This window comes from Thamnophis sirtalis, unplaced genomic scaffold (genome assembly GCF_051295495.1).
Source record: "Thamnophis sirtalis isolate CommonGarterSnake01/CBP01778 unplaced genomic scaffold, rThaSir2_p1.2 scaffold_4, whole genome shotgun sequence".
NCBI lineage: Eukaryota > Metazoa > Chordata > Lepidosauria > Squamata > Natricidae > Thamnophis > Thamnophis sirtalis.
Window position 1 is genome coordinate 113,326,777 of NW_028261384.1, and position 23,428 is coordinate 113,350,204.

Here is a 23,428-nt window from a genome sequence, read left to right on the forward strand (position 1 = left end):
GTCAGCATATCGCCCCCAACAACAATCCGGGTCCTCATTTTACCCACCTCGGAAGGATGGAAGGCTGAGTCAACCTTGAGCCGGTGAGATTTGAACCGCTGAACTGCAGATAGCAGTCAGCTGAAGTGGCCTGCAGTGCTGCACTCTACCCACTGTGCCACCTCGGCTCTACATATTTCACCCTTTCTGGGCCAGACATTGCTTACTTCTTTATGTACTAAGAGATGCCTCCCTGGTAATTTCAGGAGAAAGCAGGAGGGGAAACAATTTTGCTGCTTTGATTGTATTCCATGTCCTAAAGGGAAGATGTCAAGCCTGATTGGTAAGAGACATTATGAAATAAGATATTATAATACTGCAGGATATACCAAGCAGATCCATTAATATGTAAATATGGAATTTGGGTTATATTCTTTTATGGATAATTGTGAGACAGTTATTAAGTGAGTTTTGCCCCATATTATGATCTTTCTTGCCACTGTTGTTAAATGAATGTTCAGTTAGTAAGTGAATCTGGCTTGCCTGTTGACTTTGTTAGACAGTCATAAAAGGGGATCACATGACCCTGGAAAATAGGAAGAGTCATAAATATGAACCAGTTGCCAAGAATCTGAATTTTGATCATGTATCCATGGGGATGCTGCTACAGTCAAACACATGAAAAATGGTCATATGTCACTTTTTTCAGGGCTATTATAACTTTGATTATAATGCTCATGTGAAATAAATAGTTGTAAGTCAAGGACTACCTATTTATTTTATTTATTTAGAAAATTTATATGCCCCCCCCTCACTGTCAGTGACCTTGGGTGCCTTACGAAAAACCCCAATATACAGTAATAAAACCCTATAACCCCATCACCTCCTTGGTAATAGCAATCATCTTGATGAATGCCATCCTACTCTGGCATCCTCAAGCTAATTGAAAAAAAACAGATGTTCGGGACCTTGTGAAAGAGTGTCAAAGTAGGACCTAGGGAATGATGTTACAAAGTTAATGAACCATGTTGGAGAAGACCCTTCTTTAGGATCCGACTAAATGTACTTCCTTAGAAGAGGAGAAATGCAATATTTTCTGCCTTTCTGCTCTGGTGAGTTGGGAGGATGTAAGTAGGGAGAGACAGGCCTTCAGATAACCTGATCTCAAGCCATATAAGGCTTTAAAAGTAACCAATACCTTAAATTGTATCCAGAAGAAAATTGGCAGCCATTTTGAAGACACATATGCAAAACTGGGCCTGCCAAAAATCATATAGGCTGTTGCATTTTGAACCAGTTAGGGTTTCTAGACACTTTTCAAGTGAATATAGAACTGCCGATGATTAAATGCATTCATGCCTCTCATCACATGTATGTGAGAGTTTTTCTCCTCCAAAAATTATGAATCAAGAGCAAAAATAAAATTTATTATGGTCAAGGTTTTATTTTTTCACACATATCTGCCTGAAAATATGGAATACAGGAATATTATCTACAATTGATCAGCTATCTCGGAATTCTACTTCCCAAAAACCAATTATATTTTCATTTACTTGTAGGCTTGGGATATTAAGTATTTATTCAATCTGTCCAATCAAATTCTTCTTCATGCATGGAAGACACAGAGGTTTATCTCTACGTATATTGTTTCTATTCAAATTTTTATTAAAGAATTTGAATATAAAAATATAGATACAGATACAGTAGATACTGATGTTTGATCACCTAATAAAGTTATACTAAAAAAGTTTTGGTATTAAAACTATGCTATTAATTAAAGTTCATCCTAAACAATTAATGAGCTTATTACTAATCTCTTAATTTTCATTTATTAACCAGTACACCAAATGTTGAAAGATAGCAATAAGTACAAAAACCAGCTGAAAGTATTGGTGCCACGGATGAAATCATGGAAAAAGAAGAAAGACACTAAAAATCATATACAATAAAAAGTATAATGTAATTATAATACAGGAATAAAACTAGGTGTTTTTTTTTTAAAAAAAAACCTCTTACAGATATGGATGACTGTTCTGAATGTCCAGAAGACCAATATCCAAACAAAGACCAAGATTCATGTATTCCAAAGAGAATATCTTTCTTATCCTATGAAGAACCAATGGGAAGAAGTCTAGTTATTCTGGCTCTCTCTTTTTCTTTTTGCACAATATTGGTGTTGTCAACATTTTTGAAATATCACCATACTCCCATTGTCAAGGCCAATAACAGAAACCTGACTTACATTCTGCTCATCTCCCTCCTTCTCTGCTTCCTTTGCTCACTGCAGTTTCTTGCTGCACCTGGCAATATAATATGTCTCTTCAGACAGATTAGCTTTGGCATCATCTTCTCAGTGGCTGTGTCTTGTGTTCTAGCAAAGACCATCACTGTGGTTTTGGCTTTCATGGCCACCAAGCCAGGATCCAGAATGAGGAAATGGGTGGGAAAAGGCCTGACCACCTTCATTGTTCTTACTTGTTCTCTGATTCAAGCAGGCATCTGTATGGTGTGGCTCTTCACATATCCCCCTTTCCCTGATGTTGATAACAATTCAGAAACTGAGGAAATAATAATGCAGTGCAATGAAGGCTCAGCTACTATGTTCTACTGTGTTCTTGGTTATATGGGCTTTCTGGCAGCTGCCAGTTTCACAGTAGCTTTTTTCTCAAGGAAGCTTCCCAGTAGTTTCAATGAAGCCAAATGTCTCACATTTAGCATGCTAATCTTCCGTAGTGTATGGCTCTCTTTTGTTCCATCCTACCTGAGCACCAAAGGCAAATACGTGGTGGCTGTGGAGGTTTTCTCTATTTTGACGTCCAGTGGTGGATTGCTGGGCTGCATATATTTTCCCAAATGTTATATAATTATTTTTAAGCCAGAGCTAAACAACAGGGAACAACTTATTAAGAGAAACTCTTAATAAATGAAATTGTTATTTCATTTTTTTAAAAATCTTCAGCAACTTATTTAGTAGAATAGAAAATTTTCTGCTCATTTTTAATGGAATATTTAATATTAAATTTAATACTAAATATTAAATATTATATGTAGTAGGGTTATCTATTGGTCTCTGTTGTCATATATAGGTAGAGTATGAAGCGAGTTGTAGAATAGTATTTTCACATGTTATGATTTTATTTGAATAAATATCAGTAACATTTGTAGAAATCAACAATTGATTGTAAGAAGCTTTTAAAATTAGCTACTCTTTTTCTCTGTTTCTTTGATAAGTATATCAGGAGTATATGTGTTGCTAAGATCTTTATTTAAAAAGGAGAGTGTTACGATGCATCTAGACTTGTAACCTAGTTCCATATGTAGACAGGAAACAAGGATCAGCTGAACTAGAAAGAACCCCATTTAAACAGAATGCACCTTGTGGTTTTTTTGTAGATTTTTTTCTTGTTAATTGTTATATTGTATTAGAAAATATTATAAAATGTATAGAATAGCTGAATCCATTTGTTTATACCAAACTAGAAATTGTGATAATTCAGATAAATAAATTCTTTAATGTGAGGAAAAAGTTTTTATTGATATTCTGTATAATTTTCACATGATTTACAGTGTTTATAAACATTTATATCTTAAAAATCAAACTGTAACTATTAGTATTTGCTCTGATGTATTGATATATTGAGTATATGGATGCCATCCTTGCTTGATTTTGGTTAAACTTATTTTGTGAATATATGTTGTTAGCTTTGTCAATGCTGTATATTTTCCAAGTTTATATTGGAGATATTGCTGGAATTGTATTTCCCAGTTAATACAACTGTGAACAGAATAGAAATAGAAATCGCAGTAGCAATAGCATTTAAACTCATACACTGCTTCACAATGCTTTACAGCCCTCTCTAAGCTATTTACAGAATCAGAATGTACCTTCTTTGTATGGATTCCTGGCATATGACCTCTTTTAGTGAAGTCTTGAAAAATATTGAGCTTGTTAAACAGATAAATATTAACAAAATAAATACAGACCATCTCAATACATAGAAAGATACATACATATTCCATCTTACTAAAATGCAATAATGATTCAGTTACAGTTTTGTTCCGTACAGCATCAATATTCTCCCTCCCTCCCTCTCCTTCTCCCTCTCCCTCTCCCTCTCCCTCTCCCTCTCCCTCTCCCTCTCTCTTTCCCTCCCTCCCCCCTCTCTCCTGTATGCAATGGCATGGGTATATGTGTTGTATCTATGGGTATGGATAGATATACTGTATATTTTCCTTTGAGAGTAGGCCACAGAATTTCACTTTTAATGTGTGCCAGTGTGCTGACAGTAAAAAATGACAATGAAGGTTCTCTTCTCTTCTCAACTCATCTTATCTGATTTTATCTTATCTTATGATGCAGCCAAACCAAGAGAAGGTGAAATATGCAAAAGAGAATGTGATGTTTTGTACGTGTGTGACTTCCACAAAACTGTCTAAGAAAATAGACTCAACATGCATGGCTCCTTCCCCAATTACTAAGCAAATAAACCCAGTAGAATTTGATTTAAAATTGCCAGCATCAATGAAAGTTCACTACGTATTCCACTGCTCTTCACTTCTGCAAGTGGTGGTCCCCTGAATTCTGAGTTCACAGATGGCTTCCCTTTCCCCTATGGGTAAATGTATGGAAGAGGGAGGAAAACTCCAAGATGAAGGTGGTACTAAACGCAGAGAGAAATGACCTGAATACCCAATACACTGGAAAGTTACCTAGAGTTTGAGAAGCCATGCTAGGCAGCAATGGATGTACATGTACTACAATTGGTGCACTGCTTTCACAATCAATACCCAAACAAAACCCATTCTTGGTGACCACTAACCTTCCAGGACTTAGGCATTGACCAAGTTGAGCAGAAGGACTTTTTCTATGGGATAGATGACACCCTAGGGATATCAACTTGGGGAAGATGGAAGCAACCAAATAGAAGGCTTGAGGAATAACCAAGATACTTGGGAGCTGTGTGGGACAATCAGATTCACAATGAATGTGTGGCAACCACCTCTGTAGGCACAGCAGAGTTACTGAATGCCTTGTGCAATTTTGGGAGTTAACTGACAGAAGATGGGAATGACAGAGGCCATAACCATCTTCCCCTGAGAACTTGAGAGAGGCAGATGACTCTGAGTGGGAGGGTGATGTAGGTATATAGTAAGCCATTGCTTGACCAGGCAAAGATTTGCTGCCTAGGGAATAGTCTGATAAGAGCTAGGAGAGACCACAGTTACATAGAGGGTGGAGTAAGAGATTCAGAAGGGCCTGTTCCTAAATCATTGAGTTGTAAAAGTGTCAGCAGGAGAATTTTACTTTCATACTTGCAAGATTCTGCTAATATACAGTAAAGTAGAATTAGGTTCTTGGGTTGGAATTTCTTATCCGGTCCACCTAGTATGACTTATAGGAATTAAGAAGCACTTTCTAAGATGAAAAAAAATTAAATTGTCACTTTTGGGGAGAATCCTTATGACTATTTTGCCAAGAATTATGTTATGGTTTCAGATAATACCTGATTATAAATGATACAACTGATGTATTATTTAAAGATAATGGAATGGAATGGAATAGAATAGAATAAAATAGAATTCTTTATTGGCCAAGTGTGATTGGACACACAAGGAATTTACCCTTGGTGCATATGCTCTCAGTGTACAATATAGGAAAAAAAGAAAAGAGAAAAAAACATTCATCAAGAATCATAAGATATAACAGTGATCGTCATAGCTTACTAATAAGAAATCAATTCATATTAGGAAACAGTATAAATCATAAAAATACAAACAACATGGTTATAGACCTGAATGGGAAAAGATAGGTAATAGGAAGGATAAGAAGAATGATAGCAATACAATCTTAGTAAATAGTTTGACATTGTTATGGGAATTATGGCAAAAAGTTATATCTAACTTTATATAGCAAAAAAAAGATAAATATAAAGTTTAACAAGATGAAAATGAAAGATGTGGACTGGCTTTTATTGGATTTGAAATTGTATTTTGTTGCTTGGGGTACTTTGTTTGGGTACTTGAGAGACCGCCTACTGCCAATCACCTCCACTCGACCTATTAGATCCCATAGACTAGGCCTCCTCCGAGTTTCATCTGCCGGTCAATGTCGACTGGCAACCACGCGGAGGAGAGCCTTCTCGGTGGCAGCTCCGACCATATGGAACGATCTCCCCGTGGAGATTCGTACCCTCACCACCCTCCAGACCTTCCGCATAGCCCTCAAAATCTGGCTATCCCATCAGGCCTGGGGCTAAAGACTGTAACCCACCCGAATGATACGAATGTTGTGTTTTTTAATGACGTATTGTCCTATGTGTTAAATGTTTATTTCCCCCCCCCTTTTCGAGTTGTAAGCCGCCCTGAGTCCCCCCAGGGAAAAGGGCGGCATATAAATAAACTTCAAACAAACAAAAAAACAAGCTTGTTGTTTGGTCTGGATGAAATACTGTTGACAAGAAACTAGACATTTTTACAGTTAGATGGTCATGACCTGAAATTTGGATGCAGTGGTGTTTATGGTATGATTAATTTAAAATTAACGTGGATTTTAAAGAGCATAGTAGATGTGTTATATTGAGCATTTCGAATAGATATAAATCTAGGTTGGGTCCACAAATACTTTTATCGATCTCAGCTCAAGAAACATGTCATGGAAAAGAAACAGTAGACCAAGACAAATGTTGACATACCATGTATTACTGGAAAATTGTCGTCATTTTCATAAATATATATGAAACCAACATTTTAGCCATTGCCAGCCCACTGCAGGATGAAGGCCCTCTTCCACATTTTCCCAACCAATATAGTCCTGAACTTTCTTTTGCCAATGGAGCCCACAATACTTGCTAATGTCGTTGATTAATTTTGCTTTAGGTTTCTTTTGCAGACACTTTTTTTATCAAGTGAGATTCATTCTATGATTGTTTTGGTCGACCTGCCATCAAATCTTCTTGCTGTATGGACAGCCCATTTTCACTTCAATCCTTTTACTCTCTTGATGATATCATAAAATTTTGTTTGTTATATATACTCATGCCCTCAGAATGCAGACATAAAGTGGAGAAAAACTAGCCTTAAGTAGTAATTGTTATATAAAGGAAATGTTGATTTATAAACTTTCATGTTGATTTAGGGCAATCGTGTGAGTTTTTTATAGTATATAATGTTGCTCTAAACACACCAAGTTGGTTGTCTTAAGTAGCTTCCGCTGGATTTTATCCAGAAAGCTTAACTTTCCATTTAATCTAGAAACCAAAACTGTTTTACAATGACTAGCTGTCAAGCAAATTAAAAATTAGAATTATTTTTTAGCACATGTTCCCATTGAAGGGTCCCGAACCTCTACATCCATTAACTTTGTTCTGAAATTGCACCCCAATTGGAGGCAAAGCCATCTCTAGACATTCTGACTTAATATTCAGTATATGTGCTAAAAAGAAGGAAAATTCTCTTTTTCCCTCAAAAAATGTTCTTTCATTCATAAATGGATTTCTTTGAAGTTGGTTCTTTGAAAATGATGTTTATTAGCCAGACTGAAATAATAAGTATTTACACATGAGAAAACCTTTTTTTTCCACAATACTATAGAGAAATAAAAATGCCATTATTGCTATTTTTCTCCATATATATAATTAGCAGCACTATTATTAATTCTGAATTATGGCTGTATTTAAAGCCCTTATATGTAATATTTATACAATAGCAAGAACAAAATTTAGTGTTTATGAGCAGTACATAAAATCTCTGGCAGTTCCCATTTGGAGCTAGTCTAGTTATAGTGAAATGCTATCAGAATAGTTCCTGGACTATTAGGACTTGTTTTCAGAGTTTCAGAAGAAATTGAGAATTGTGAGGAGTGGGTGACTGCATAGTTCCTTGTTATGTAACCTTGAAGATTCTAAAACTTTATTCAATCAATTCTATTGTGGACATATATCTGGCATAATGATCTTCATTGCTTTGTTCCTATTCTTGACTGCAATGGTTTACAAATCTGACATGAAAAATTGCAAGCTTAATGATCCTCTCCCTATTCTTCATAATTATTTCCAGTCCGGTGACGTCACCATGGGTGCTATTACTTCTCTTGTCTTCATGCCAGCAGATCCAGCTACCTTTTCTAAAAATCCCCACCATTCATTTATAAGAGAACCCATGTAAGATTTTTATATAATAATTATTAGTATTCCAGATGGTATTCTGGAATAATAATCCACCAAAGCAATAGAATTAGGTATGGGGTGAAATACGTAAATTTTCCAGGTTAATCATTAATGAGATGGTGATTCTTTTTATTCTTATTCATTTTCACTGGATTTCTGGGAAGAATTAAATTATCTGATTTATTATTACAACATAGAAACAGGTTAAACCATGAGTTTGCTAATTGAAGTTTTTCTCACTTAATTAACTGATTGGATTTGGTATTGGAATAGCAATTTTGAAGAAAATGGCAATTTCTACCATGGAAAAAGAATTCATTTTTTATCACAGGGAAGATTTAAGATGTGCTGAAACTTGATAAAATATGTTAGTTCTAAATATTATAACCATGGTTTTTATTTAGATTATATACCATCTTGAGAGGCATCTTTGCAGTAAAATATTTATATTTTTGTTAAAAATTAAAGTGTATTTTAATAACCTAAAGTATGTATTCCCTGTCAGATTAATATAGGTTCTTAAAATCATTTATACTCAGTAACAATAAGATGGCATATCTCTCTCTCTCTCTAAAAATATAGATTAATGACCTTATCTGGCACCTTCACGTGGCAAATATTTTAATTATGTCTCCATCTTCCAAAGCCTTCTCAATCGTCTTGCAGCCATCATTTCATTGTGTTGACCTCAAAATGTCAGAAGAGGCAGAAAATATTATTAGTCATTTAAATGTCTTTCCTGAGAAAGACTATAGGACTTCAAAATGTCTTTCTCTTCAGCTTCTAGAATTACAAAAACAAAAGAAAACAACAAACAGTGTTGAAATAAAAAATGGCATAAACCAGAAAATGAGTCAGGCAATATTATGAGAAATATGAACTGATCTGGTGTCAGTCCACCATGTCACAATTTGAGAGACATTGTGCTGTTGTGATAAAGTTTATTCCATTGGCAAGACAGATCAAGCACTGCAGTCAAGAACAGAATAATTCAATAGATGATACATTTGTCACAATACTATTTGTTAGATACAGAATACCTCTTACAATGCTTTTTAATTGCAGGGTTCAGCCTAAGTTTTATCAGCATATTTTAGCTTTAATATTTGCTGTAAAAGAGATCAATGAAAATCCTCAAATCTTGCCCAACATCACCTTGGGCTTCAATATTTTTGAAAGCTATGATGGAACATGGACTTATCATACCACAATGAAACTTTTTTCACCATTAAAGAGACTGATCCCAAATTATAAATGTGGCTTCCAGAACAACTTGGTCGCAGTCATTGGAGCTCTTTATTCTGAAACTTCTCTTTTATTGGGAGATATCTTGAAAACCTACAAAGTTCCACAGGTAGGGCTTGTAATGAATCATTAGATTATATTATGCAATAATTGATCTTTTTACATTTCTGTAATTTGGAAACATTATATACAGTATCTATCCTTCATAAAGTGAATAAAGAATATAAGTTAATAAAATATTTTTTTAAATGAAATTAAATGGTCGAGCGGTGCAATCATAAAATATTCAATGAATTAAGGATATTCACATATGCAAGATCACTTTTTACAAAGTTCATAAATCACATATATTTGTAACAGATATAATAAAATATTTTTCCTTAGAGAAAAGCTAAGAAAAAAACCCTTATTTCTTAAATAATAACACCTGATGATATTTCTCTCATTTTTTTCTCTTGTACTTAGAAGATTTTATCCTCAAAAGGTAGCCTCCTGATAATTTTTTATTACAAAAAACAGGGTAAAATGCCTCTGGATATAATGCAAAATTCAATTTTAATTTTTGTATAAAATGACAATCTTTAAAATTTTTCATTTAAACTTAAATTTTGGGAAGGTTTAGTCCATCAGTTATTTATTTCTATGGGAAAAAAATAGTAATTTCCTTCCATTCTCCAAATTTCTAATTTTACTAATTACTAATCACCAATCATCATTCAACATTAATTACTAATTACTAATTTATTATACTTTATTCATTTAAACATGACACTCAGACAACTGAATATTCAAAAAGGCATCACATCAACTGGTGCTAACGGTTGATACGGTTTTCTGCAAGCATCCTAGGTATCAACTAAGTACCTTCTTAAAATATAAGATGTTCTGAGTAGCGCCGTTTTTTGAAGTTCTGTTGATGTAACTTATAAAATTCTTGGACATGGTCCAAGTGCCCCGATAAAAACTGTTACCTATTATTATTATTCGGTTAATCTTTGGTGAGATTCACAGCCTTTGGGACTGGTTGGTAGCTCAACAGCTCGAGTCCTAACCAAAGACCTAGGAACTGTGAAGGTAACGTCAGAGGATATAAGCTGTTCTAAGTAGGGTGGGTTTTTTTAGAATCAGAATGTTCAAGTCTGATAAATTTAAAATTTCCAAATAACGAGGTAGCTCTTTAGGTATTGCTCCAAGGGCTCCAATTACAATTGGGACAACACGTGATTTCTTTTTCCACAGCCGCTCAACTTCAATTTGCAAGTCCTGGTACGTTGTGATTTTTTCTTGCTGTTTATTTCCAATTTGTGCTTCTCCAGGAATTGTGATGTCAATGAACCATACTTTTTCCTTTTCAAGTATTGTTATGTCAGGTGTATTATGCACCAAGTGCCTGTCAGTCTGAATTCTGAAGTCCCACAAGATCTTGACTTTCTCATTCTCTAAAACTTTCTGAACCTGATGTTCCCAGTGGTTTTTGCTGTACTCAAATCCAAACTTTTGGCAAAATTTCCAGTGAATTTCCAGTCATGTCGTTGTAGGTAGTCAGTTTGTGAAATTTGCTACACCCACTGGTCAAGTGGTCGACTGTCTCGTCTTTCTCATTACAGCTAAGGCTTGATTTTGAGCTGCTAAAATAAAGCCTTCTGTTTCTTTTTTCAGGGCTTTTGATCTTAACCAGTTCCAAGTTAGCTTTTGGTCAGCTTTGCCTTCAATACTTTTCAAGTATTGGCTATACATAGCTCTGTTTTTCCAATTTTCAGCTTGCTTCTCAATTACTTCTTTGTTATATTCAGCTTTTGACTTAGTTGTCTTTAAAAAGCTTCATTTATTATTATTATTATACAATTGTATCACAGCGGCCAGTTGTTTTGCCAGATTTGGCATTGGTTACTAGTCGGGCCCCACCCAGGGGCCTAGGACATCGTAACGTAATTTTCGTAATATACGTGCAGATCCAAGCAGTGCGGCTTTTTACATTTGACTGATGGTGATTTTGTCAATTTTTAACTGTTTTAAATGTAATTCCAGTGCTTTTGGAATAGCACCCAGTGTGCCAATTACCACTGGAATTACCACTGCTGGTTTGTGCCATAGTCGTTGAATTTCGATTTTTAAGTCCTGGTATCTTGCGAATTTTTCATGTTCCTTCTCGGCAACCTTGCTATCACCTGGTATTGCGATGTCTATGATTGTGACCTTATTTTTCTCAACCAGTGTGATGTCTGGTGTATTATGCGCCAGTATTTTGTCTGTTTGTATACGGAAATCCCACAAGATCTTGACCATCTGATTTTCGGTGACCTTTTCAGGCTGATGTTCCCACCAGTTTGTTGCTGTTTTAATATTATAATTTTTGCACAAATTCCAACGGATCATTTGTGCTACTGAATTGTGCTGCAATTTATAATCAGTCTGAGTGATTTTTTTACAGCAGCTGAGTATGTGATCAACAGTTTCATCAGCTTCTTTACAAAGTCTGCATTTGGCATCATCAGAGGATTTTTCGATTTTGGCCTTAATGGCATTTGTGCGGATAGCTTGTGCTTGCGCAGCCAGGATTAGTGACTCTGTTTCTTTCTTTAATGTACCTGTTGTTAACCATAACCAAGTTTGTTCACTGTCCACTTTATCTTTTATTTTTTCCAGAAATTGGCCATGCAGTGCTTTGTTCTGCCAACTCTCCATTCTTGATTTTATCACATCTTTTCTGTATTCTTGTTTCGTCTGTTGGGCCTTCAGTAGATTTTTGTTCTTTACTTCGATTAATAGATGTTCTTGACTTTCTTTTAAATAATCAGCCAGTGCATGTTTTTCTTCTTCAACTGTTTGCTTCACTTGTAATAATCCTCTGCCACCTGATTTTCGGGGCAGATATAGTCTATCAGTATCACCACGTGGATGTAAACTGTAGTGCATTGTCATTAGTTTCCTGGTTTTTCGGTCCAAAAGGTCCAAATCAGCTTGTGTCCAGTTAACTATACCAGCTGTGTATCTTATAACTGGTATTGCCCAGGTATTTATGGCCTTGATTGAATTTCCACCATTCAACTTAGATTTTAAAATTTTCCTAACTCTGTTGGTGTACTCTCGCCTGACAATAGTTTTTACTTCTCCATGCTTGATGTTATCCAACTGCAGAATGCCTAAGTATTTGTAGGCTTCATTTTCTTTGCATTTAATTAGTTGGCCATTGGGCATTTCAATTCCCTCAGATGCAGTGATTTTGCCCCTTTTTATGGATACAGTGGTGCATTTTTCCATGCCAAACTGCATTGAAATATCGGTGCTGAATACTCGGACTGTATTTGTCAATGATTGGATTTCTATTTCTGACTTTCCATAGAGTTTCAAATCATCCATATATAGTAAATGCGAAATTTTTTCAGCTTTTTTGGCTGTTTGGTAGCCTAATTTCATTTTTTTTAAGATTACTGATAGTGGGATCATTGCGATGATGAAGAGAAGAGGTGAAAGTGAATCACCCTGGAAAATTCCTCGCTTGATGTTAACCATTCCGTAGCTCTCATTCCCTACTGCCAACTCAGTTCTCCATTGTTTCATTGCCTTTTCAGTAAAGGATGTAATATTTTTGCTAATGCCAGTTGTTTCTAAGCATTTTATGATCCAACTATGTGGCAGTGAGTCAAATGCCTTTTTGTAATCAATCCAGACCATATTCAAGTTCGTTTTTCTGTTCTTACAATTTTCTAATATCATTTTATCAATTAGAAGCTGATCTTTTGTGCCCCTGCTCCTTCTTTTGTTGCCTTTTTGCTCTACTGGGAAGATGTTGTTTGTTTCCAAATAATCCATCATGTTATCTGCAATAATGCCTGTGAGTAATTTGAAGGTTGTTGGCAAGCATGTTATTGGTCTGTAGTTTTCAGGTGTTGTTCCTTTAGTTGGATCTTTCTGAATCAAGTATGTTTTTCCAGTTGTCAACCATTCATCAATTTGGCCCTTTTGTAAAATTTCATTCAGTTGCCTGGCCAATATTGCATGTAAACTGGTCAGATATTTGAGCCAGAAACCATGTAATTGGTCCTTTCCAGGTGATGTCCAATTCTTTACCTTTTTAACTCGATTTTTGACCATCTCAGTTGTTATTTCTAATACTTGCATTTGTTTGTTGCCAATGCTTTTCTCAAAGTCATGTATCCACTTTGTTTCCTTGTTGTAGTCCTTTGCATTTTCCCACAATTCTTTCCAGAATTCAACTGTGGCCTGTTTTTCTGGTTTTTCACTTTTGGTGTCACCATTTACATTAAGACTTTGATAAAAACGCCGTTGGTCTGATCGAAATTGCTGATTTTGTTTATATTGGATGATTCGTGCCTCATATCTTTCAATTTTTCTAGCTGTTGCTGTTATCTGCTGTTTTACAATCTCTACAGCTTCATTGATGTTTCTTGTATCCAATCTATATCGTCTGATTAGCCGATCTATGATTTTGTTGTTTTTAAGCCGTTGCTCATGCATGTTCTTTAAGTTACTAGCATCTGCCCTTAATTTTTTGATTTTTTGTTCTAGACGGATTTTCCACTTTGGCTTTGATGCTTTTTCTGTTGTGTGACTAGGTACTTTAATTTTAATGCCTAGTTCATTAGTGACTATTACAGCTGCGCTGTACATTAACTGGTTTGTTTCCAAGATGGATCCCGGTTCAATTGTTGAAAACACTGCATTAACCATTTTCATGATAGGGGCCAAAATTTTCTTAGGCACAGTTTTTAGTGATGGTAAACGTTGCCTTTCCTCATTAAGCAAAAAATGCTCCATGATCTTATCCTTCAATTCTTTTTGTTTTTGAGTTAGTTCATCAGTTGGTTCAGTGATAACTGGTTCTAGTGGTGGTGATGTTATTTCCTCCCCGAGAGCTTCTTCTGGGAGTTCTACTATAATGTCTTTAGTTGTGTCTTGAATATCAGTTATTTCCGCTTGTGATATTTTTTTGGGGGTTTTGCAATTTGCCTGAATTTCCTCATGTTCAACTTCACTAAACACTTTATTCCGTATAATAAATCGCCTTTGATCTGCTAGTCGTTGTTCACTAACATTTGAATCTGGATATTGTTGTTTCCATAATTCATACATTCGCTTTAAATAGCCTCTTTTTTCTGGCTCTGAGTTGTAGTAACAGGCCATTATGGCACGGTTTTCATCTGCACTATATTTTTGTTGTTTTGTTGGCTGGTCCACTTGTAGCCCACTTGTCGACGGATGTCCAGGGACCCCAACATCCGCCGCGGCCCTTGTTAACCCGCGCGACGACCGATGCGGTATGGAATTCTTATTTGGTTTTTTCACCATATTGTATGGGTTGGCGGGGTTTTTTTTACGGGACCAGATGCCAACCTGATCCCAACCTTCCTCCTTTCTCATCCGGGCTTGGGACCGGCAATGGCAGAGTTGTTGTTGTTGTTGTTGTTGTTGTTGTTGTTGTTGTTATTATTATTATTATTATTATTATTATTATTATTATTATTATTATAGATAATATATGGATCATATCCAGAGATGCCAGATCAAAGTGAATCTTTTTCCTTCTATCAAATGGTCCCTAATGAAAGTTATGAATACAAAGGTTTGTGTTATCTGCTTTTGCACTTTGGATGGACCTGGGTTGGGATTCTTGTAAAAGAAGATGATGATAATGGAAGATTTGTGAGAATGACGTTTTCACTGTTTCCTCTTCATGGCATTTGTATTGCCTTCCTAAAAAAGATAAGACCAATTTATATCAGCAGCATTTTTGATGATCTAGATTGGCTAATAGAAATGTATTATCTTTCAATGAACAGCAAAGCCAAAGTAGTGATTGTCTATGAAAGAACACTTCTGCATTTGAGGTTACTGCTGCAGCTTCCTAAAATGGAACTAGTGTCCTTAGAACCTAAAGGTAAGGTGTGGATCATGGCCTCCCATATGGATGTTGCATCAGTGCTTTACCAAAGGAGCTGGGATATTCGAGATATTCATGGGTCCCTGTCCTTTTCAGTTCATTCCAATGAAATTCCTGGATTTCAACATTTTGTTCAGGCAAGGGACCATTTCTCATCAAAAGAAGATGGCTTTATCAAAGATGTGTGGGTACATGCATTTGACTGTTCCTTTCCCAGTCCCTTGGTGAATGACAATGATGGTGACCTCTGTACTCTGAAGGAGAAATTGGAGGACATCCCGAGTGCTTTTTTTGAAATGAGCATGACTGGACACAGTTACAATATATACAATGCAGTGTATGTTGTAGCTCATACTTTACATGCCCTGCAGATTAAACAAAAACAGGAAAGAAACCTGTGGAGAGGAAAATTAAATCTTCAGACACAGCATTCATGGCAGGTATAGACTTGAGCTCTCATCCTTTAATCTATTCATAGTCTTTGTATATGCATAGTCAATAAATTGGTATTAGATTTATTATATTATGACTTCCAGTACAATTTCATAGACATACAAACTTACTAAAAATTTCTGCACATTTCAGGATACAGAAATTGTAGTTTTTCCTATCTCTGAAACACAAAAAACGTCCAACCGTTTTATTAATTTAATGAAATACAATGAAAATACCAGTAAGAAAAAGGAGAATATGTAAAATAATAAAATCAAGACAAAAATATCATGCACATTAGGAAAAGGAATACATTGAAAATAAATTCAAAAGGACATTTTTCCACACTATATGTGGACTATTTTGTGGCATTTGATTTTTAGAAGATCTCCAACACATTCTAAAATTTGATGCCAAAAAGAAAATTTATTTATTTATTTATTTAATAAAAGTTGTATGCCGCCCACTCCCTAGGGACTCTGGGCGGCTTACAGACAGATAAAAACATTTAAAAATTTAAAAATAAAGGTACATTATTAAAATTGCACATCATCCATTCAGTGTAGGTGGGGCTGGACATTGATCAACAGCCTGAGGCCTGCTGGAACAGCCAGGTCTTGGTGGCTTTACGGAAGGCTGGGAGAGTGGTAAGGGTCCGGATCTCTACGGGGAGATCATTCCACAGGGCTGGCACAGCTACAGAGAAGGCTCTCTCCCAGGGAGTCACCAGCCGGCATTGTCCGGTCGACGGTATCCGGAGGAGGCCCAACCTGTGAGATCTAGTTGGTCATTGGGAGGTATGTGGCAGGAGGCGGTCTGTCAGGTAGCCAGGTCCTAAACCATGTAGGACTTTAAAAGTAATGACTAGCACCTTGAAGCGCGTTCGGAGACCAATAGGGAGCCAGTGCAGCTCACGGAGGATGGGTGTAACATGGGTGTATCTAGGTACACCCAATATCGCTCGTGCGGCTGCATTCTGGACCAACGGCAGTCTTCGAACACTCTTCAGGGGCAGACCCATGTAGAGCGCATTACAGTAATCCAGTGACAAGGGTGTGAGTGACCATTTGAAGTGCCTCCCGGTCCAGATAGGGCCGCAACTGGTGCACCAGGCGAACCTGGGCAAAAGACCCCTGGTCACAGCTGACAGATGGTGTTCTAATGTCAGCTGTGGGTCCAGGAGTACACCCAAATTGCGGGCCCTCTCTGAGGGGTGTATAATTTCACCCCCAGGCTAAGAGGTGGAATGTCTGGACCGTCCTTGGGAGGAAGCATCAATAGCCACTTGGTCCTGTCTGGGTTGAGTGCAAGCTTGTTCACTCCCATCCAGACCCTGACAGCCTCCAGGCACTGGGACATCACTTCCACTGCTTCGCTGAGTTGGCACAGGGCAGACAGATACAATTGCGTATCGTCCGCATATTGATGATATTTGATCCCGTGCCGGCGTATGATCTCACCCAGTGGCTTCATGTAGATATTGAATAGGAGGGGGGACAGGACCGAAACCTCCAGCACCCTATATTTGAGGAGCCTAGGGGTCGATCTCTGTCCTCCAACCAACACCGACTGCGACCTGTCCGAGAGGTAGGAGGAGAACCACCTTAAAACGGTGCCTCCCACTCCCACCTCCCGTAACCGTCGCAGAAGGATACCATGGTCGATGGTATCGAAGGCCGCTGAGAGGTCAAGGAGCACTAGGATAGAGGAATGTCCTCTATCCCTGGCCCGCCAGAGATCATCGATCAGCGCGACCAAAGGAGTTTCAGTGCCGTAACCAGGCCTGAACCCCGACTGAAAGGGATCCAGATAATCTGCTTCATCCAATGTCCATCGGAGTTGAAAGGCCATCACTTTCTCTGTATACCCAAGCTGTACCCAAGCTAAAACCTTAACCGATTCCTTCTATGCATGAATATCTCAGAATTACATGATGTTAGTCCATTCATAATCTGAAAGGTTAAAATCTTCTAATAGGAAGTTGCACTCATGAAAAGTAAGATCTAATGTATTCTTGATACGCATCAAGTCTCCTTAAGCTTCTTATAATCTTCTGTGAAGCTTCTTAGAAGACAGTGAGCCCTTTCAAGCCAAGCCAAACATATTTTCAGAAATTATTCCAGATTCTCAATTCTAATTAGGTTTCTATTGGAAGGCAGAAAATGTTTCTTTTGATCTGCATTAAAAAAAAAAGTGATAGGGAATTGTAGACTATTTTGAGACCATTTTTAGATGAATATGGAATCTTTAAGAAAATTGCAATGTATTCAGGAAAAAATATAATGTCCAATATCATTATATTGGACATTTCTTAATGAGATGCTGTTACATATTAGGACATTTTACTCATTAATGACATTATGACCATTTCTTGTGTATTATTTGATATTCAGCTCCACCAGTTTCTAAAAAGCATTTCATTTAATAACAGTGTTGGAGATGAGATTTTGTTTGATCAGCAGAGGGAATTGATAGTAGGATTTGATGTTATAAACTGGGTCACATTCCCCAACCAGTCCTTCCATCGAATAAAAGTTGGGAAACTGAATCCCTGGACATCTGAGGGCAAAAAGCTCATCATTCATGATGAAGCCATCATCTGGCACAAAACTTTCAACCAAGTAGGTTGGTGAATGCAGATAATTATATCTGGATGTTTGTCCTTGATTTACAGCTATTCATTTAGTGACCATTTAAAGTTACAATGGCACTGAAAAATGTAATTTATGACGGATCTTCACACTCATCATTGAAACATTCCTGACAATTGTCATCAAAATTTGGATGCTGTGTAACTGAGATATAATTATGATGGTTGCAGCATCCTAGGGTCATGTGAATATCATTTGTGACTTTGTCACATAGATTCTGACAAACATTCAATGTTGGATATACTTAATGACTGTTTAATTCACTTAACAACTGCAGTTGTTACAAAGGTTGTAAAGTTCGGTATGATGATTTTGAAGTGGCATAAATCCGGAAAAAAATTGTAAGCAATGTCACCGAGGGAAGAGGAGGCAGCAGTGGCCAGGAGGGCCTTTGCACACATTTGAGTGTTGCACCAGTTGCATCCATACCTGGACCATGAGGCCCTGATCAAAGTAATTCATGCCCTTGTAACCTCTAGATTAGACTACTGTAACACATTCTACAAGGTTCTGCCCTTGAAGACCATTTGGAAACTTCAACTGGTGCAGAATGCAGCTGCATGGGTAATAATAGGTGCTATATATCTGGCACACCTAAAACGTCTCACTCCTCAGAGTCAACTACACTGATTGTCAGTTTGTTCCCAGGTGAAATTTAAGGTTCTGGTATAAAGCTCTACATGGCTCATTGTTAATGAGACAGATATCTAGCTTACATAAATTAGGTATTTTTTTTTTACTTTTAATGTTTTAAAATGTTTTTATGATTTAATTGCAGTGTTTATGATTTAATTGTAGTTTATTACAAGTTATTACTAATAACTTGTAATAACAAGTTATTAGTTAATCAAGTACGTAAACAACTTTAAGAATACAACCAAGCTCCAAGAGCACCAAGGACTCCACATTACAGAGAGATTTGAACTTATTTAAAAGTTGCTTGTTACTGCTTATGGATTTAAGATATATCAATTGCTTGGTAAACTGAATACCTCTTAATTGTAGAGTCAAGAACCATATGATTTTTTATAGTATTTTTTTTCTGTTTGCAAATAAGTTGTAAGAATGTTAATATATACATATTTCCCCTTTTCTGGGCCAGACATTGCCTACTTCTCTATGTACTAAGAGATGCCTCCCTGGTAATTTCAGGAGAAAGCAGGAGGGGAAACAATTTTGCTGCTTTGATTGTCTTCCATGTCCTAAAGGGAAGATGTCAAGACTGATTGGTAAGAAACATTATGAAATAAGATATTGTAATACTACAGGATATACCAAGCAGATCCATTAATATGTAAGTATGGAATTTGTGTTATATTCTTTTATGGATAATTGTGAGACAGTTATTAAGTGAGTTTTGCCCCATATTATGATCTTTCTTGCCACAGTTGTTAAATGAATGTTCAGTTAGTAAGTGAATCTAGCTTGCCTGTTGACTTTGTTAGACAGTCATAAAAGGGGATCACATGACCCTGGAAAATTGGAAGAGTCATAAATATGAACCAGTTGCCAAGAATCTGAATTTTGATCATGTATCCATGGGGATGCTGCTACAGTCAAACACATGAAAAATGGTCATATGTCACTTTTCTCAGGGCTATTATAACTTTGATTATAATGCTCATGCGAAATAAATAGTTGTAAGTCAAGGACTACCTGCATTTATTAACAGAATTCTCCCCTCAACTTTCTCTTAAAAAGAAAAGAGAAAGAGTTATTAAGGGAAGTTTAATTTCCTTGGATTGTATTACCTGAATTGAGCATCGTGGTTTTCCCACTATATCAACTGATAAAACAGAGCACATCAACATATCTTTTACAACATTTGCTTTAAGGGGCTGGAAACACTTGAGAGACTTTTCAGTAGTTTAATGACAAACCAATCTCTTATAATGCCTTCAGGAACAAATATTTACCTATTTATTTTATTTATTTAGAAAATTTATATGGCCACCCACTCACTATCAGTGACCTTAGGTGGCTTACAAAAAACCCCAATATACAATAATAAAACCCTATAACCCCATCACCTCCTTGGTAATAGCAATCATCTTGATGAATCCCATCCTACTCTGGCATCCTCAAGCTAATTGACAAAACCAGATGTTCAGGACCTTGTGAAAGAGTGTCAAAGTAGGACCTAGGGAATGATGTTACAAAGTGAATGAACCACTTTGGAGAAGGCCCTTCTTTAGGATCCAACTAAATGTACTTCCTTAAAAGAGGAGAGATGCAATATTTTCTGCCTTTCTGCTCTGGTGGGTTGGGTGGATGTAAGTAGGGAGAGACAGGCCTTCAGATAACCTGATCTCAAGCCATATAAGGCTTTAAAATAACCAATACCTTAAATTGTATCCAGAAGAAAATTGGCAGCCATTTTGAAGACACATATGCAAAATTGGGCCTGCCAAAAATCATATAGGCTGTTGCATTTTGAAACAGTTAGGGTTTCTAGACAATTTTCAAGTTAATATAGAACAGCCGATGATTAAATGCACTCATGCCTCTCATCACATGTATATGAGTGTTTTTCTCTTCCAAAAATTATGAATTAAGAGCAAAAATAAAATTTATTAGGGTCAAGGTTTTATTTTTTTCACACATACCTACCTGAAAATATGGAATACGGGAATATTATCTACAATTGATCAGCTATCTTGGAATTCTACTTCCCAAAAACCAATTATATTTTCATTTACTTGTAGGCTTGGGATATTAAGTATTTATTCAATCTGTCCAATCAAATTCTTCTTCATGCATGGAAGACTCGGAGTTTTATCTCTACATATATTGTTTCTCGTGACCCGTCAAAACTGCGGTCCACTAAAGCGCGCCCGAATAAAGCGCGTACATGACGTCATCAGCAGCGCGACAAATAAAATTAAAAATAAATTAAATTAAAATTAAAATAAAATTAAAGCAAGCTGATTCACATAAAGGTAAGGGTTAGGTTTAGGGTTAGAGTTAGGGTTAGGTTAAGGGTTAGGGTTAGGGTTAGGGTTAGGGTTAGGGTTAGGGTTACGTTAAGCGTTAGGGTTAGGGTTAGGGTTAGGGTTAGGGTTAGGGTTAGGTTAAGGTTTAGCGTTAGGTTTAGCGTTAGGTTAAGGGTTAGGTTTAGGGTTAGGTTTAGGGTTAGGTTTAGGGTTAGGTTAAGGGTTAGGCTTAGGATTAGGTTTAGGGTTAGGTTTGGGGGGGTGTTATGTTTAGATTTACGCGTTAATTTTAAGTTTACCACTCACAGCGTGCCGTTTTTGTCACGCTGTGATGACGTCACGTACGCGCTTTCGTTAAGTGCGCTTTAGTCTACCGCGGATTTGTGGTTTAACCATTGTTTCTATTCAAATTTTTATTAAAGAATTTGAATATAAACAATATAGATAGAGATACAGTAAATACTGATGTTTGATCACCTAATAAAGTTATACTAAAAAAGTTTTGGTATTAAAACTATGCTATTAAGTAAAGTTTATCCTAAACAATTAATGAGCTTATTACTAATCTCTTAATTTTCATTTATTAACCAGTATACCAAATGTTGAAAGATAGCAATAAGTACAAAAACCAGCTGAAAGTATTGGTGCCACGGATGAAATCATGGAAAAATAAGAAAGACACTAAAATCATATACAATAAAAAGTATAATGTAATTATAATACAGGAATAAAAATAGTTTTTTTTAAAAAAAAAAACCTCTTACAGATATGGATGACTGTTCTGAATGTCCAGAAGACCAATATCCAAACAAAGACCAAGATTCATGTATTCCAAAGAGAATATCTTTCTTATCCTATGAAGAACCAATGGGAAGAAGTCTAGTTATTCTGGCTCTCTCTTTTTCTTTTTGCACAATATTGGTGTTGTCAACATTTTTGAAATATCACCATACTCCCATTGTCAAGGCCAATAACAGAAACCTGACTTACATTCTGCTCATCTCCCTCTTTCTCTGCTTCCTTTGCTCACTGCAGTTCCTTGCTGCACCGGGCAATATAATATGTCTTTTCAGACAGATTAGCTTTGGCATCATCTTCTCAGTGGCTGTGTCTTGTGTTCTAGCAAAGACCATCACTGTGGTTTTGGCTTTCATGGCCACCAAGCCAGGATCCAGAATGAGGAAATGGGTGGGAAAAGGCCTGGCCACCTACATTGTTCTTACTTGTTCACTGATTCAGACAGGCATCTGTATGGTGTGGCTCTTCACATATCCCCCTTTCCCTGATGTTGATAACCATTCAGAAACTGAGGAAATAATAATGCAGTGCAATGAAGGCTCAGTTACTATGTTCTACTGTGTTCTTGGTTATATGGGCTTTCTGGCAGCTGCCAGTTTCACAGTAGCTTTTTTCTCAAGGAAGCTTCCCAGTAGTTTCAATGAAGCCAAATGTCTCACATTTAGCATGCTAATCTTCTGTAGTGTATGGCTCTCTTTTGTTCCATCCTACCTGAGCACCAAAGGCAAATACATGGTCGCTGTGGAGGTTTTCTCTATTTTGACTTCCAGTGGTGGATTGCTGGGCTGCATATATTTTCCCAAATGTTATATAATTATTTTTAAGCCAGAGCTAAACAACAGGGAACAACTTATTAAGAGAAACTCTTAATAAATGAAACTGTTATTTCATTTTTTTTTCTTTGGAAATCTTCAGCAACTTATTTAGTAGAATAGAAAATTTTCTGCTCATTTTTAGTGGAATATTTAATATTAAATTGAATACTAAATGTTAAACATTAAATGTAGTAGGGTTATCTATTGGTCTCTGTTGTCCTATATAGGTAGAGTATGAAGCAAGTTGTAGAATAGTATTTTCACATTTTATGATTTTATTTGAATAAATATCAGTAACATTTGTAGAAATCAACAATTGATTGTAAGAAGCTTTTAAAATTAGCTACTCTTTTTCTCTGTTTCTTTGATAAGTATATCAGGAGTATATGTGTTGCTAGGATCTTTATTTAAAAAGGACAGTGTTATGATGCATCTAGACTTGTAACCTAGATCCATATGTAGACAGGAAACAAGGATCAGCTGAACTAGAAAGAACCCCATTTAAACA

The 23,428-nt window shown here is 36.4% G+C and overlaps 2 protein-coding genes across 2 annotated transcripts; both read left to right on the forward strand.

Annotated features, from left to right (window-relative positions):
• The first annotated feature begins 276 nt into the window (after nt 1-276).
• On the forward strand, nt 277-2,899 carry LOC148046254 (vomeronasal type-2 receptor 26-like). The gene is made up of 2 exons (XM_087711966.1): nt 277-322; nt 1,998-2,899. The coding sequence occupies exons 1-2, from the start codon at nt 307-309 to the stop codon at nt 2,897-2,899; spliced, it is 918 nt and encodes a 305-aa protein (XP_087568092.1). The 5' UTR covers nt 277-306.
• A 5,150-nt stretch (nt 2,900-8,049) lies between these two features.
• LOC148046255 (vomeronasal type-2 receptor 26-like) lies at nt 8,050-22,975 on the forward strand. Its single transcript, XM_087714624.1, has 6 exons — nt 8,050-8,138; nt 9,210-9,498; nt 14,883-15,731; nt 18,117-18,344; nt 19,477-19,603; nt 22,074-22,975. Exons 1-6 carry the CDS (start codon nt 8,050-8,052, stop codon nt 22,973-22,975), a joined length of 2,484 nt encoding a protein of 827 aa, XP_087570750.1.
• The last annotated feature ends 453 nt before the right edge of the window (nt 22,976-23,428 follow it).